This window comes from Pleuronectes platessa, chromosome 7 (assembly GCF_947347685.1).
Source record: "Pleuronectes platessa chromosome 7, fPlePla1.1, whole genome shotgun sequence".
Lineage (NCBI taxonomy): Eukaryota > Metazoa > Chordata > Actinopteri > Pleuronectiformes > Pleuronectidae > Pleuronectes > Pleuronectes platessa.
The window spans coordinates 14,010,510-14,025,204 of NC_070632.1; the positions used below are offsets into that span (position 1 = coordinate 14,010,510).

General features: G+C 43.5%; 2 protein-coding genes across 2 annotated transcripts in view; one reads left to right on the forward strand and one right to left on the reverse strand.

Annotated features, from left to right (window-relative positions):
* Positions 1–643: 643 nt before the first annotated feature.
* On the forward strand, positions 644–7,888 carry etfa (electron transfer flavoprotein subunit alpha). Its single transcript, XM_053427229.1, has 12 exons — positions 644–784; positions 1,638–1,787; positions 1,989–2,070; positions 2,244–2,326; positions 2,495–2,594; positions 2,778–2,888; positions 2,980–3,081; positions 3,303–3,371; positions 3,462–3,544; positions 5,010–5,075; positions 5,531–5,611; positions 7,399–7,888. Exons 1-12 carry the CDS (start codon positions 746–748, stop codon positions 7,432–7,434), a joined length of 1,002 nt encoding a protein of 333 aa, XP_053283204.1. The 5' UTR covers positions 644–745; the 3' UTR covers positions 7,435–7,888.
* tmem266 (transmembrane protein 266) overlaps positions 7,403–14,695 on the reverse strand; it is a 29,856-nt gene continuing 22,563 nt past the window's right edge. The window contains exons 6-12 of the mRNA XM_053427228.1: positions 13,725–13,798; positions 12,888–12,944; positions 12,588–12,726; positions 11,544–11,659; positions 10,852–11,044; positions 9,683–9,745; positions 7,403–9,606 (exon numbers count right to left, since the gene is read on the reverse strand). Coding sequence (XP_053283203.1) covers positions 8,963–9,606; positions 9,683–9,745; positions 10,852–11,044; positions 11,544–11,659; positions 12,588–12,726; positions 12,888–12,944; positions 13,725–13,798 — 1,286 coding nt within the window. The 3' untranslated portion in view covers positions 7,403–8,962. The remainder of the gene's footprint in view (positions 9,607–9,682; positions 9,746–10,851; positions 11,045–11,543; positions 11,660–12,587; positions 12,727–12,887; positions 12,945–13,724; positions 13,799–14,695) is intronic.

Sequence of the window (14,695 nt, forward strand, 5' to 3'; positions counted from 1 at the left end):
TATTTAAATAAATAAATAAATCTGTATTCAGAGACTCAACAATGCTCTACATTCATGGGCCATGCAGGTTGTTTCTTCTTATCTCCTCAGACAGAGACATGAAGGTTTGATCCACCACTCCTTGTACCTGACGTTAAAGCAGCTGAATCCACTGGACCAACTGTTCAGAAAACAGATTTATACAGATTTTTTTAAATATTCCAAATATTTACTATGAAGATTGAGATTTCAGCCTAAATCTTGAACATAAACTTTTGATATTTGGGGATTTTGATGCTACATATTTCATTCAGGTAAAAGCTCCACAGATAACGTGGGATGGATGGTTTCAAGTAAACTTTCTTTTCCTGATTTCTTTTCTCTTATTTTTGTATATACGTGTGTACTATAGTTTATTATCATTCATGAACTGAATAACAGATTTCAGATATTGGCTCTAACAGTAGCTTTATCTGAATAACAGAACAAGCCACAAATAATTCCTTCTTTACTCTGAAGTGATGAACTGAAAACCACTTCATCTATAATAAAGCATGACGGTGATGAATCCATGTGTTTAACTCACGGTGTCATCATAAGCAAATAATCAATTAAACTTCAATATCTTCATGTTTTGGAGATAGAGAGGGAGGGGTCTCAAGTTACCGTTTTGTCTCGCGAGAGGTCACCACAGAGTTCAGAATCACCTTTGGCACAGTTTGGTCTGAGCTGCAGTTTCTCTGAGGAGCAAAAAGCATCGTCCAACATGAACCGAGCCTTGAACAAGACGAGCCTGAAGCAGCTGGTGAGTGGGTCACACTCCACACGGACATGTCAACTCTCACAGACACCGTGCTGCTCTGTTATAGTCTTAAAAAACACTGAACGCGTCGGTTAGCATGCTCGTCTTCAGGCAGCAGCTGGCTAGCTGACGAGCTAATATAGGTCAAACGTCGTGGTCCTGTTTTGAATCAACACGTGCGACACTATTGTTGGACCGGTTCTTAATCTGGTTTCATTCCCACATCGCGACATGTCCAGAATATGAGCAAACAGGGGGCTTGTGTGTGTGTGTGATGTAATGCTAGCTAGCATTAGCATAGCTAGCCGAGGGGTTATGAAACCTCAGAGTTAAACAACAGTTACGAAAGGACAGTGTTACGAAACGTGTTACTATCATGTTATTAAATAACCGTGTCTTCTATCTCTCGGTAGACAGCGGTTTACATTAGATAACAGAATATGATGTGTTATTTTATGTTTTCGCTGTTAGTTTGACTTTATCACAACGACCTTTCCCAGCTGATACTGGTCAGTCAGGTCCAGATGAGGCAGGAACTATCCTGCTTCACCCTGAGGCAGCTTGTTCGTCCACCAGCCGAAGGTCCTTGCGAAATTCACCAGTATAATGATTTATTATTACTTTTAAAATGTAAATAATTCCGTAACAATAACATCCTACACCTTTGCCCACATGTACAGTTTATCAGGGATCCCAGCACATATAACAGCTTTCTCACAAACGTGATAAACAGCTTATTTAGTTGTTTACAAAATAAGATTAGATAACAACTTTATTTTGTGTATGTAAATATGAGAGCAGGGCCGTATCTGTCTGTGCGTGCTGTAAACTGAGGGGTGGACCTTTTCTCCTCCAGACTGGTCTCCTTCAGAGGTTTCAAAGCACCTTGGTGGTTGCAGAGCACAACAATGACAAGCTGACGCCCATCACGCTCAACGCCATCACTGCCGCCAGTCAGCTGGGGGGAGAGGTGTCCTGCCTGGTCGCCGGAACAGACTGTGCTAAGGTAGGTCCATCTTTTGAAATAAGATGTGTTGAATATATAGTATACGTTTTTTAGATATCATATTGCATGAATATACAGCTACGTGAAAACCCAGGGAAGCCAAGAATGTATCCAAGTGTATGTTGAATATGGGTGAGAAGAAGGCAATAGAGCATTACAAGGAAACGTGCATCAATCCGGTGGTTTTTTGTGTCTTTTTAGGTTGTGGCGGAAATCAGCGCAGTACAAGGTGTGAAGAAGATTCTGGTGGCCCAACATGACTCCTATAAAGGTTCCTTGCCAGGTATGTAACTCCAGGGATACTTGCAGACTGATCTAGTTACTGAAGGAAAGGATAATGTTTCCATTGGATTTCCCTGATTACATGTTTATGAAGGCTGGTACTGATGATATCTTACTGTAATGTTTTGCTTTATTTTTTCTGGGTTAATAATTGTTCATAAACTTTTTCCTCAGAGGAGTTGACTCCACTAATCTTGGCCATTCAAAAACAGTTCAGCTTCACCCACATCTGTGCTGGTTCCTCTGCCTTTGGAAAGGTACATTTCAGGCAACAGCAGTGTCTATGTAATATTCACTTAATGATTTGAAATGCATTTATTTTGAAATAGTTTAATGGTTTTTGTCCACCATATACATGTTCTGTAGTGTCATTACTCAAGTATGATCAGTGCGTATTTCTGAGCTAATTCCTCATGTTTCCGCAGAACCTGCTTCCCAGAGTAGCTGCCAAGCTGGATGTCGCCCCAGTGTCAGATATCATTGAGATCAAGTCTCCAGACACTTTTGTCAGAACCATTTATGCAGGTTAGTTATCATGGTATAGAAGTAACAAATGATTTTGTCCTTTCATAAAGTTTACAGCGATTTGGAGAAATTTCAAAAGAAATGTTAGATCATGCCACCTGGCTTTGGTACTGCCTTCATATGAACGTTTTTCAATTAGATTTGGCTCTGGCAATTTTAATAATGTTTTTTTTAATTTCATAGGAAATGCTCTCAGCACTGTGAAATGTAATGAGGCAGTCAAGGTTCTCACCGTCAGAGGGACAGCCTTTGAGCCAGCGGCAACAGAGGGAGGAAGTGCCTCATCAGAAGATGGTACAGTAAATTACATTCAGAGAGATCTGCAGTACATGCAGAAGTTGTTGAAAGTTTTTATTCTCACTGGGCATTGATCTCTGATCTGCAGTTGCTGCGTCCTCACCCGCTGGAGTGTCTGAGTGGCTGGAACAGTGTCTCACAAAGAGCGACCGCCCAGAGCTGACGAGCGCTAAGGTTGTGGTGTCAGGAGGTACAAGTCTATTTTTTTATATGGTTCCAATTTTTTTTATAGGGGATTCATTTGTTAGATCTGTGTTTGCTCAGGTGTCATTATTGTAGACTGGACTGATTCTTGTGTTGCTGGATTTATTTGGGCAATCGATATATCTTTTTTATTGTTTTGGTAAGCAGGGGTTGAGAGTTCAGGAACGTGTTTGGTTGTTCAAATTTATGTATTTTGTTTTTTCTCAGGCCGGGGCTTGAAGAGCGGGGACAATTTCAAGCTGCTTTTTGACCTTGCTGACAAAATGAATGCTGCCGGTAGGGAGGGGTCATAACTCTGTCTTCATAATTTACCGTGGCACTTATTTGAAGGTCAATTTAAAAAATGTCAAAATCTTCCTTTTTCAGTTGGTGCATCCAGAGCTGCAGTGGATGCTGGGTATTGTCCGAACGACATGCAGGTTGGACAGACTGGAAAAATGGTTGCACCAGTAAGTTTTCCCTTTTCTGAGGTGGTTATTTAGCTTCTCTTCATTTGGTGCAACAGCTCAGGTTAAATATGAGGGCGTACATCATGTTGAAACATGAATAGCTTAATTCAAAAATATGTCTAAAGCTCTTGACCTCAGTTACATTGTCAGAGGATACAAACCCACTGCGTTTGAGAAATGCCTGTCTGTCCTGGCACGCCTACAATCCGGTATCATCAGGAAGTCTGATCTGCCCTTTTAAAAGGTTAAGTTGCCATTATGTGTTTCAGCTGGGTTAGCCCATCTGTGATTATCCACACATTAGTCTCTGCAAAATGCTTGTGATGGCACTTTAAGAGCCCTAAATGATTTAGCTGATCCATTAAAGCAGAGTGCATTGGATATCTGGTCAGAACCTCAGACCCGGGCAGACTCTCCAAATTCGATTTTCCAAATGTTGTGACAAGCCTGTGGAATTTGACTAAGTTTATTAAATATAATTTAAATCAGGTTTAGTTTTTCACCCTTCCAATCTAAAATCGTTTTAGTGGATGAAGCGGAAGGGGAGATACAGGCTGTGTTCACTTGTGTGAATGTAAGATAATATTTCTCCTTCTGCTGATTGAAGTACGATCTGAACAAACCTTTCTGTGGTTGTCTCATTTATTTATTTCTGCTCATTCTCTAGTAAGGTCCATGTGAAGGATTATAAAGTGAGCTCTTCTGCAAAATGATGTAATACTTTCAGACAACGTTCTAAAGATAAAAAGATAATCTCATTGCTGTTGCAGAATTAAAACACACCACATTAGCATCAATAAATAAGTGCAATCATTTTTACACAGTACGATCTGGCAGTGTTGAAGTTGAAGTCATGACACTATTCTTTTGAAATTATATTTGGGTTTGGGTCAACTTTGGTGATATTGGCTGGGCTATAGTATCTACTTATTTTTGCACTGCACACGTCTGTAATCGGGGAAGTCTTGGCTCGGGTCAGGTTTGGACAGAAACAATGGAAAATCTGTCTTGTTTGGATCAGGCTCAGTTAGTTTCAAAATAAAAGTTGTTCTCAAGGCATTTCAGTTGGAAAAAATTAGATTCAATCGAAATTAGTTATAATTTGATGGGGATAATTTACACTTTATAAACTGATAATATATGAATAGAGGCTGGTCGATTTTGCGGCTAGTGTCTGGTTTGTCGCATTGTGCTTCACCGATACACAAAATAGTCACTGAAATATTCTTATGGTAGTGCAGGCAGATGGTTCTCCCAGGAGCTTTGGGGTGATGCGAGGACGTTTGACCCTTTTTACGCACCAGCCCAGCACCCTCTGATAGATTACACACCCGCGGTCATCACACCATCACTCGGCTCCGTGCTGTCGTAGTTCTAAGGTGTACCTTTTCCAATAGCCTGAGATTAGACTGCACGTCAACAAGCTAGTAACACTCGTCTGGTCGTCTTCTCTTCATGTCCACAGGAGCTGTACATCGCTGTCGGTATCTCTGGAGCCATTCAACACCTGGCTGGAATGAAAGATAGCAAGGTAACGTCACTGGAGCCGAGGATTTCACCACACTCCCCTTTCTCGCTCTTTTCTATTTTACTGTGCGTGCTCTCTTTTTAGTTTTTTGAAACCTTTATTTAAAACAGAACAATGTCCCACATGAGATGAAGATTTTATTAAATCTAATTACATCAAGCAGCTCTCTTTGGAGTTTGGGCAAAGACATATGGAGACATATGTAAAACAGTTGTTTCCTGGCATTAGAACCACATGAAATGAAATTTCAAACGTCATCTCGCACACTATGAGTTCACGGCACTAACAGCCTTAACTCTAATCACTATATGATATGGTGTAGGGGTGTATCTGTATCGTTTTCAACTAAGTGTCAAATGTTTAATTTAAATTTGTATAATAATGTGTTTTTGTTAAATTATCAATGTTTCTGTTCTGCTGTTGTGTATGAGTGCTGAAAATCTTTCTTTTTTATTTAGACTATTGTTGCCATCAACAAAGACCCGGAGGCTCCCATTTTCCAGGTGGCTGACTATGGCTTGGTGGCTGATCTTTTCAAGGTGAGCTTTTGGGATTCATATGGCTGCAGTAGAGACCCTGACTCTGACATAAGGGAACTTGAATGGCAATTAGAATGCATACTTCCACCAAGGCCCAACTGGTAGCACACACCCATCGTTTTCCCATGTATTGTACCCTGGGATATTTGTAAACCACATAAAAAGTCTCACATTGTTTAAGAAAGTTAGAAAATAAATTCAGTTTCTGGGCCCATGTCCCATCCTTCCAGCAAGGGTTCATAAAAAATCCTGCTGAAAAAGTGTCAAACAAACAAACAAACTTGTGTGGAACCATAACCTCCTTGTTGGACCAAGCAGTGAGGCCATAACAGCACTCATGTACCTCATGTGTGGACTTACACTGTTTGTTGTTACAGCTGAAAGTCCAGAATGATAATCAGAATAATGGCTTTCTCACTAATCCATTTTACACAGTGCCTTATTCCAACGAATGGAAATGTGCATGTATTATTAATTATTAAGTTCTTGAATTAATCAGAGGAGAGTTGTGTTTGGCGCTTTGCTGCTAAGAGACGATCACATTAGCATCTCAGAAGATGAAGGATCAATAGTTACAAAGCAAAAGCTGGCGTCAGTTTTGTCTTCAGGTTCTACTTGCCAGGCCTCTTACACACTTTGCTGCTTTCTGGTATCAGTCTGCTAAGACAGGATTCCTGTGGTGCTTGTTAAAGGCTGGTTGGTTATATTTCATGTGGGTCCTGTCGGTCATGTTTTATTTAGCCCCACAGCCGTGCATGAGCCGCCCAGGTGTCCTGACAAACTCTGTAGAAGTGATTAGTAATAATAGCTAGTGGCAGCAGAGTTGTGACCCACTGGGAGAGATCCCCTTACATGTGATCACTCCTCAGATAGCTGATTAAAATGGATGGGCTTTCTACCTTTTCCCCAAATGGTTAATTGATACCTCAGACCAACTCGGGCAGTGACTGATCGTTCAGCACTGAAGTTTCACCAACCGTGAGAAGGGCCATTTAAATAACTTTGTACTCGTATTAACCACAAAATGCTTTCGAATCTGTCTTCTTTAATTCTACTGGTTGTATCTGCATTTTTATTTATATTCTAAATGCCTCCCGTGAAGAATATCGCTGTTCACTTATCAACCTTACAAACACTTTAATAAATGTTTGTGTGATCGCCGCCTGCTGGGGTCTTGATTAATCTCAGTGTGCTCATTCAAGACGTGAGCAGCAGCATGTTTGATGGTTTGTGTAATAAACTCATAGATCTTAATATTTGAAATATGATGGGGATGAAAATGCTAAGTGCTGGCGACATTTATCTCCAAGTGTAAGGCCTTGTAATTTGCAGCAGTTATTAGTGCAGAAAAGGTGTTAGCCTAATTAATTTCTATATCATGTATTGTTTTAGTTTAGTCATTAATTAAAATGTATGCAAGAATGATATCCAACATTTAGTTTGAGTTTTCAGGGCTTCGACAAACTCCTGCAGTAAATAAACTTAAAGCTGTTTTCAGATAGAAACCAGGAAAATGTCCAGAATATTTTCGCTGCGGAAATCACGTTTTTGTTACCAGCACACAAAAGCTCTTGAATCTCACTGACTTTCCAAGTTGATATCTTGGTCAGTCTCTTCCACGTGTATGACACTTCTTTCTCATCCTGAGATATCTGTATTATTTTCGTTTTTTCACTTCTGCCCACATGTTGGAAACGTTACCAACTCGCTCGCTGTGAATTCTCAAGACATTATTCTAAAACGACTGTTAAGTATTTATATTTAAATCGACTCTCTTTTCTCTTCAGGCTGTTCCTGAGATGACGGAGGCGCTCAACAAGTGAGGAGAAACAAAGGTTGAACTAAAGCTTCCAGTGCACATCTGGGGGAGAGACCACAGGATGTTACAGCCGCTGGTGCTCTGAGTGTCTGCGTGTGGAAATAAAAACCTCAACATCTCTACCTGGCAAACACTCAATATGGGAATTGAATGAGTTTAATATTAAAGTTGTATACAATATCTATACAAGTACCTGTAAATAAGCTTGTACTCTTGTACCTTTGGTAGGACTTTATTTTGTGCCTCCAGTACTCCCTAATTTGTTTCATTTAATTTTAAGGTACAGGAATGGACATGTTTAATAATGCTTACCTTCTCTTTTCGTTTGTGTGACCATGTACAGTAGTTTGGCTGTAAGACGTAGCTGCTCACACTTCGGATGTAATTATTGAGATGCTCTTGGAAAATGATTGTATTAAACTGACGAGTAATAAACAGGTCTCTTATTTTGCCAATAAGTCCCCTTTATTGGGTTTGTTATGTAATGCCCTCGGTCCATGATGGAGATAGAAAATGCAATAAACGGGGAGAGTTTTTAATGTTTAAGTAGCAAATCCTGAAGGTTCATGCTGTAATTTTCTTCCCAACATTTTATTGTAGAGCCAGTCCCTCAATATGTTTGGCTGTTACGAAGATCAAACTCATCCTGAAATATTTACATAGCTTCCAAACATTAAAACAACAAAAAGGTAGTATCTTTAGACTTGGTATGAACTCCATCACACACAGATCGATTTTTAAAAAAAAAAAATTCTCTTGGTGAGTGAGGGACATGCTGCATTTGTATTATTTCAGTAAACACTGACTCAGCTGGGTTTCGGTCAGCTTCCAGTCATGGCTCCCGGATTTAAAAAGTCAAAATTACTTCAATCACCCACCAGTCAAAACGTTTCCACACATCTTTCCACTTGTAGAGTTTAGATAAAAATGAAAACACTGATAATATAGAAAGACAAAGGTTAGAAAGAAGTGGACACTGATCCGATGTACCCTGCAGCAGTCCATCAAAGGGGACTGGTCCTGGTGAGTTTGGAGACACTAAACTGACAAACCGATCAGCTGCCTAACTTAGACCTGTGATCAAACCATGCCCCGTAGTAGGGAGGGGGGGCTATGGTCACAGTTCGTAGCTCTCCAGTGAATCAGTCCAGCATTTCCAAATTCCTACAAAGTATATCAGAGGGAATTTACATATTAAAAGCCAGATCCTTTTTTGTTCTGCACAGACCAGCTGTCTGAAAATGTTGGGCTTTCACCCTGTTGCTGGTTTTTCTTTTGGTAAATTTTTTGTTGTTCACAAAACTCAAGTGTTTTTTGTAAGTGTCTATTCCTGATAAGTGGTTCCTGATAACAAGTCTGTCCATCTCTGTCCTCCACGGCCGATTTTTGCAGCTCTGGCAGTTCGTCCTCCCGGCTCCAACAGTACGAGGAGGATGAGGTTATGTGCCAGTGACTCCCGACAACATGGGAGTTTAGTAAAGCGTTCATTTTTGCGGTTTATCTGAAAAGTTACCCACGTATCGGGCCGAGTCTCATGCCTCTGACAGTCGGTTGACTGGAGCCTCTACTGGCTCCATCATCCTGTACTTCTCCTCCAGAAAAGCCTCATTGCCCTGCAGATGGATGAGTGGTTTAGAATGGAGGCCGACTCGAATATCCTGGTTCCTCCTGTTGTAGATGTTGACCCTGTGCTCCAGCTCTGGGCTGGTCTTGGTGGAGCCTGCCGGGCTGGGCGGTTTCAGGTTGACAGGGTCCAGGCCCTTCTGTGTGAGACAGGAGTTCTCGGTCAGAGAGGAGAGCAGCTCCTGCACCACAGCACTGGGACTCCCCTGGGGCTGCCTGCCCAGGGCCAGGGGGCTGCTGTAGGGCGGGGGGTAGCAGCGCTGGTCGCTGTAGTCTGTGGAGGTGGAGGCCTCCCGCACAGTGGAGCTGCAGTCTGTGGTGGAGCCCAGCGTGTGGCTGCTGATGCTGTGCTGGCGGGCGCTGAAGCTGAAGCTGGTGCGGGACACCGTGGTCGTGGAGGCCTCGCTCACCGAGCTGCCGGTCCGCTGCAAACGGCTGGACAGCACCGCATCTGCACTCACCAGGGAGAGGGGAAGCTGGCTGGGGTTTCTGGGCAGGTGCACGTCTATGGCTGCTGTGGTGATGACCCGTGCAGGGTCGGGGATCCCCATATCTGCAAGAACAACACGAGATGTTTAAATGTTGTGCGGGCAGCCAGGAGGCTGAGGCAGAATGTTGATGATGCTCACCACTGCTTGGCTCACTGTAGTACTGACTGATGTAGTTGTTCATGTCATCATGACCATGGTGATCTGAGGTGGAGAAAAATGGCCCCGTTAATTCATCTCAGACACGATGAAAGAAAAACTAGTAAGAATTTAGAGACCACTGCGTTGTGCATGTGTGAAAGACAAACTCTGGGTAAACGCTGTAGCCAATTCTCCGGATTTTACCCAAAGGTCACATCTGAAAACGGCTTCATAGGTTATATAGCTTTACAGTCCAATGGAATAGGTTGTTCAATATACTACAGAGAGGGCATTCAATCTTCCTTACAGAAAAAAGTAGCGTTATAGTACAGATCATAAAAAACGCATAAAAGGGTCAAGCTTACACTCACAAAATAAATGTAAGTATAGAAACTGGATGAGGACACAAATTTAAAAACAGATAATGTCTGATTAAAGTTCAGTAAAGACAAACAAATAGCAGTTTTAACTTCTTGTTTAAGCAGGTAATGGTTGGGGCAGTTTTGATTTCCATTGGGAACTGGTTCCAGCAGGGGGCAACGTAGTTGCTAAATGTGGCTAAATGTCTTTCCCCCAGTTGAAATGAGCAGCTCAGAGCTATGTTCATCTAACATGTCAGCAGTGTTGTGCAAGTTCACACCTCATGAACTAGTTCAAAGTTCAGCTCATACAAGTAAACATGAATAGTTCACGTTCATAGTTCACCATTTAAATTCTGAACTAGTTCATATTTCAGTTCATTTCAAAGTTTAAAGGTGGAAAGTGAGAATGAAATACTTAAATTGTTAAAGAAAACCTTTTTGTTCACTTCAGAGAAAATATTTTCTACTTTACGACATATATTTGACAGCCTTAATTAGTTACTTTTATATTTTTGGCTTTTAGATACTGGATGATTTAACATACTTTAAAAACCTATTGTTAGAAATTAACCCAGTACTTTTCCAACCTTGTCTTCGGACGCCTTACAAGAATCGCAGTCTGCTGTGATGTCCTGAGGCTGCCCCCTGCTGGCTGCTGGGTTCCTCTGCTGCTCTAGCTTGGTTTGTGCAGCTTGTGATTAACTCCACCATAAAAGCCCAGCCTGAATCCCCCCCCCCCCCCCCCCCAGGTAACACAGGTCTCTGAAAGCCTGTGATACAAAGGAGTTGGGTGTTCCGGACGGTTACCTGCAGGCCCCCCGGGCTCTCTCGCTTTAGCTGGAGCGTGATGCTCCGAGTTCCCCGGGGCCAGTCCATCCACCTCCTGGAAAGAGCTGCTTTGTTTACCCCACATATGATGGATCTGCATCGCTGCTTCACGCTCTGCCACCAGGTCCAGGTCCTGCTGGGCCAGGTGGGCTCTCAGCTGCCTGATTTCAAACTGAAAGGAAAGACGGACCCCAGGGAGGAGGGGAGAAGAGTTTATATTTTCCACCTTGACAGGCAATAGAAAATACAGAGGAGAGTTCTGACGGCTATTAAATACTAATTAAAAAATGTGTAGTCGGGCTAATATGCCATCCACTTTTCTCTGAGCTTTGTATGCCTCTGTTATCTAGACTGGATGTATTGCTTAAATCATAGCTGACCTTTACATATAGAGTAGAGTGTGCATATGCCAAACTGCAGTATAATTCTCAGAGACACAGTAGAGCATTCAGTGGATGCACTTGAAGTTTCCCTAGATTATTACATTGTGAAGTAATTGCTTTGTGCTGGATATCTGATATCCACCAGGCTGCTGTAAAAGTTTCTAATGGTGTCGATAGACTGAACCAATATGGAAGGCATCCCTGTGTTCGCCTCTTGTTTGGTGCTTTGCCTCCCCCTGCTGGTGTAATGCGGAGAAACAGATTGTAGACAAGAGACGTGAGACGTACTGCCTGTTCCTGACAGATCTGAGTGAGACGGTCAAGCTGTTCCTCCCTCACCGCCTTGGCCTTCTCATACTGCTGGATCTCCATCTCCATCTCCACCTTCACCTGCAGCACATAGGCTGGAGCAACAGGAAGGAGAGCAGACGGACCACAGAACATCAATAAGGTCAGATGTCTGTCAAAAGAAACATTTCATCCTCTCCAGTCTAACTCCAACTAAAAACTCTTCATTATGTAGAGATGGATGAGTGGATCTCTGAGATTATTATACACAGTTTTAGTCCAATACAATCCCCCATATTAACTGGCTCATAACAAGGTTAGAAGTGACGTCACTATGGTCCTCCAAACAACACCATCTTTGTGAGGTTTCATTTATGTTGAGTTTTTGTCTCTCTGTTAGTTAGCAGAATTGCACACAACTACTGGACAGAAAACGATGAAACTGCAAAGGATGCAGAATTGGACACCTAAGGTTTGGTGCGATTCCAGGAATGTTTTATTTACCTTTGTGTTCTTGATGAAAGAATCAGGCATGTTTAGGGACTGATGTGCACTCTGAGGCGGGTCAAAATAAAAATCTGGATCGGGTGATTTTAAATGTGATTTAATAAGGGGACTGTGTGACCTTGCTAAAGCTATCTTGTGCTAATGTGTTTTAAATTGTTAACATCTTTTGTTCACTCTCAACAATAATCCCTCTTGACTTTCTAGGCTACTGTGTAATATTCAAAAACCACCAGGGGGAGCCATGTTGTTAAAAAACAACATGCTCAGCTCCTGCACCTGAGTGATACAATAATGTCCACGCAGCAGCTATTGTACGAATATTAAAAACCACAGGTTCATTACCACACATGATGTCCCACCATCCTTCCTGGGGGGAAATAATTGGAAAAAACAAGCTAAAGACGGAATGAAACCAATCCTGCAGAGAGCACACTGCAGTATCTGGTTCTGTAACCTGACAGCAAAGGACAGGACGCAGGGGACAACAGCCCCCAGCCCCCCCCCCCCCCCCCCCCGGCCCCTCCCTCCTAGCCTCACCATCAATGATCCTCTTGACCCTCCAGATGCGCAGCGTGATGATGAGACCGATAGCATCCCAGGGGCTGCTGGGGCCGTTGGCCACTGTGGAGGCCACCATGGGGGCCAGAGAGAGGACGATGACAGCTCCATCAAACACCTGCGAGAACACACACACACACACACACACACGCAGAGACACACACACACACCAGGTTACTATTGCGCCTGTGGTTCCCATATTGTGGTATGACATTGAGAGAATGACACTGCAGTGAGAGGGCCCCTGAGTCCGGACTAATGGGACCCAGGGGAACTTACCTCAACTTTGTTCTCTATGTAATCCCAGATCCCCAACACCACGATCCTGAACACCGTCTGAGACAGAGAGGAGGACAGAGAGCCGGTTACTCACAGGGCCCGCTGGAGGAAAACAAGGATGATTAAACTGAGAGAGGCTGAATGATGTTGGGTAGTGAATAGTAAGGTATTTGCTGCAGTTATGATTTCTTTTGTCCCTCCACTGGTGATCCATCAATGACACAATATTCATACACATCACAGACGACACGATAGGTTTTTCATCTAAACAAGAAGAGACACCACGTTTGGCTGATTCTGCTGACGCAGCAGGGGCTGCGGAGGGCAGCTCTTCCTCCCTCTCTGTTCCTCCCCCTAACCCCCATCCTCATCTCAGTTATCAAGGTTGCAGAAACCTGCCTCTCTGCTGATTCCTCTGCCTCCATGTGGCACAGAGGACCTGCTCTTATTGATACGTAACGCTACAGCTCCAAAAGAAGTTAGCAGTGGGGTGAGCAAGACAAATGTGGCCGGCTGTGAAAAAAATTGTAATCAATATCACAAACCTGAGGCCCCCAAAATAATTTAAAACTAGCGGCACAGAACAGCTCCATCTGCATTCCAGTATTTCTGCTGCGGATCAATGGAAAAACCTGACTAGGACCAACGGTAGAGCAGTCCTATTGAGTAGGTTCACCTTCACTGATCCGGATCTACTCATGAGGCTATGACAGAGGACATCTCAGTGTTGTAATGAGAGTCTCCCTCCCTGGCCCCACGTACTGCACGACGCGGCGTTAACGGAGAAGCCACTGCATCAGCTGTAAGCGAGCCAGCGAGGACACGGCAGAGACTCACCTCGGTGAAGAAGACGGAGAGGATGGCCAGGCTGATCCAGTGGATGATGCTGGCGAACTGAGTTGCGTTGTTGACTGCAGGGGGACAAAACAGAAGAACGGGGTGTCTCTGTGAAAGATAGCTGCTGCGACAGGAAGTGGTGAATGATGGATGCTGCAGTAGCTGTTGCCTGCTGTGTCACAATGAATGGGTGCAGTAGAGAGAGCACACACGCACAGGCATGAAGCACCATGATAAATATGAATTCATCTCATACTGTATATGCATGTATCTCCTTCTAATTGCGGACGGGCCTCAAATGGCACTCGGCTGTCAGCTGAGGAATTTCTCTCCACGCACCACGTCTCCCTCCCATCTGTCTTTGTTTGCTTTGTTCACTGATATGTCCATCAGTCCATTCATCTTCCTCCTGTCCTCCGTGCACTCATCCACCAGCCGGCTCCGTGCTGCCTCATTTCTTTGTCTGATAATCTCCCTCCACACATTTGTCTCACTTCAGCCCCCCCCACCCCCCTCCTCTCGCTCTCGGTCAGGCCGTCCCAGAGGAACAATAAAGACTCAAATGGGTTTGGATACAGTAGGAGCAACATTGGCCGCTGTGTGTGTGTGTGTGTGTGTGTGTGTGTGTGTGTGTGTGTGTGTTCATGTTCATTCATCTCCCTGACATCGAACAGGGCACGACCCCTGACTCTGTGTGATGGAGGAGGATGCACGCACCGAGCCGGATGATCTAGATGCGGTGCTGCAGCAGGGTGACACGGGTCACACCGGTATTTCGACCACCGGACATTCTGTGTCCACTGTGGAATACTGATGAGAGGGTTATATTGCCCCCCCGGCCCATGATTGATCAGTGACACTGACTCATTATACAGTACATGTATGACACCAGGTCAGCAGCGGATCATTATACCTGCACATGATCACATGTTGCACATTGATTTGTCTCCCTACCGTCACCAAGGAAAGTT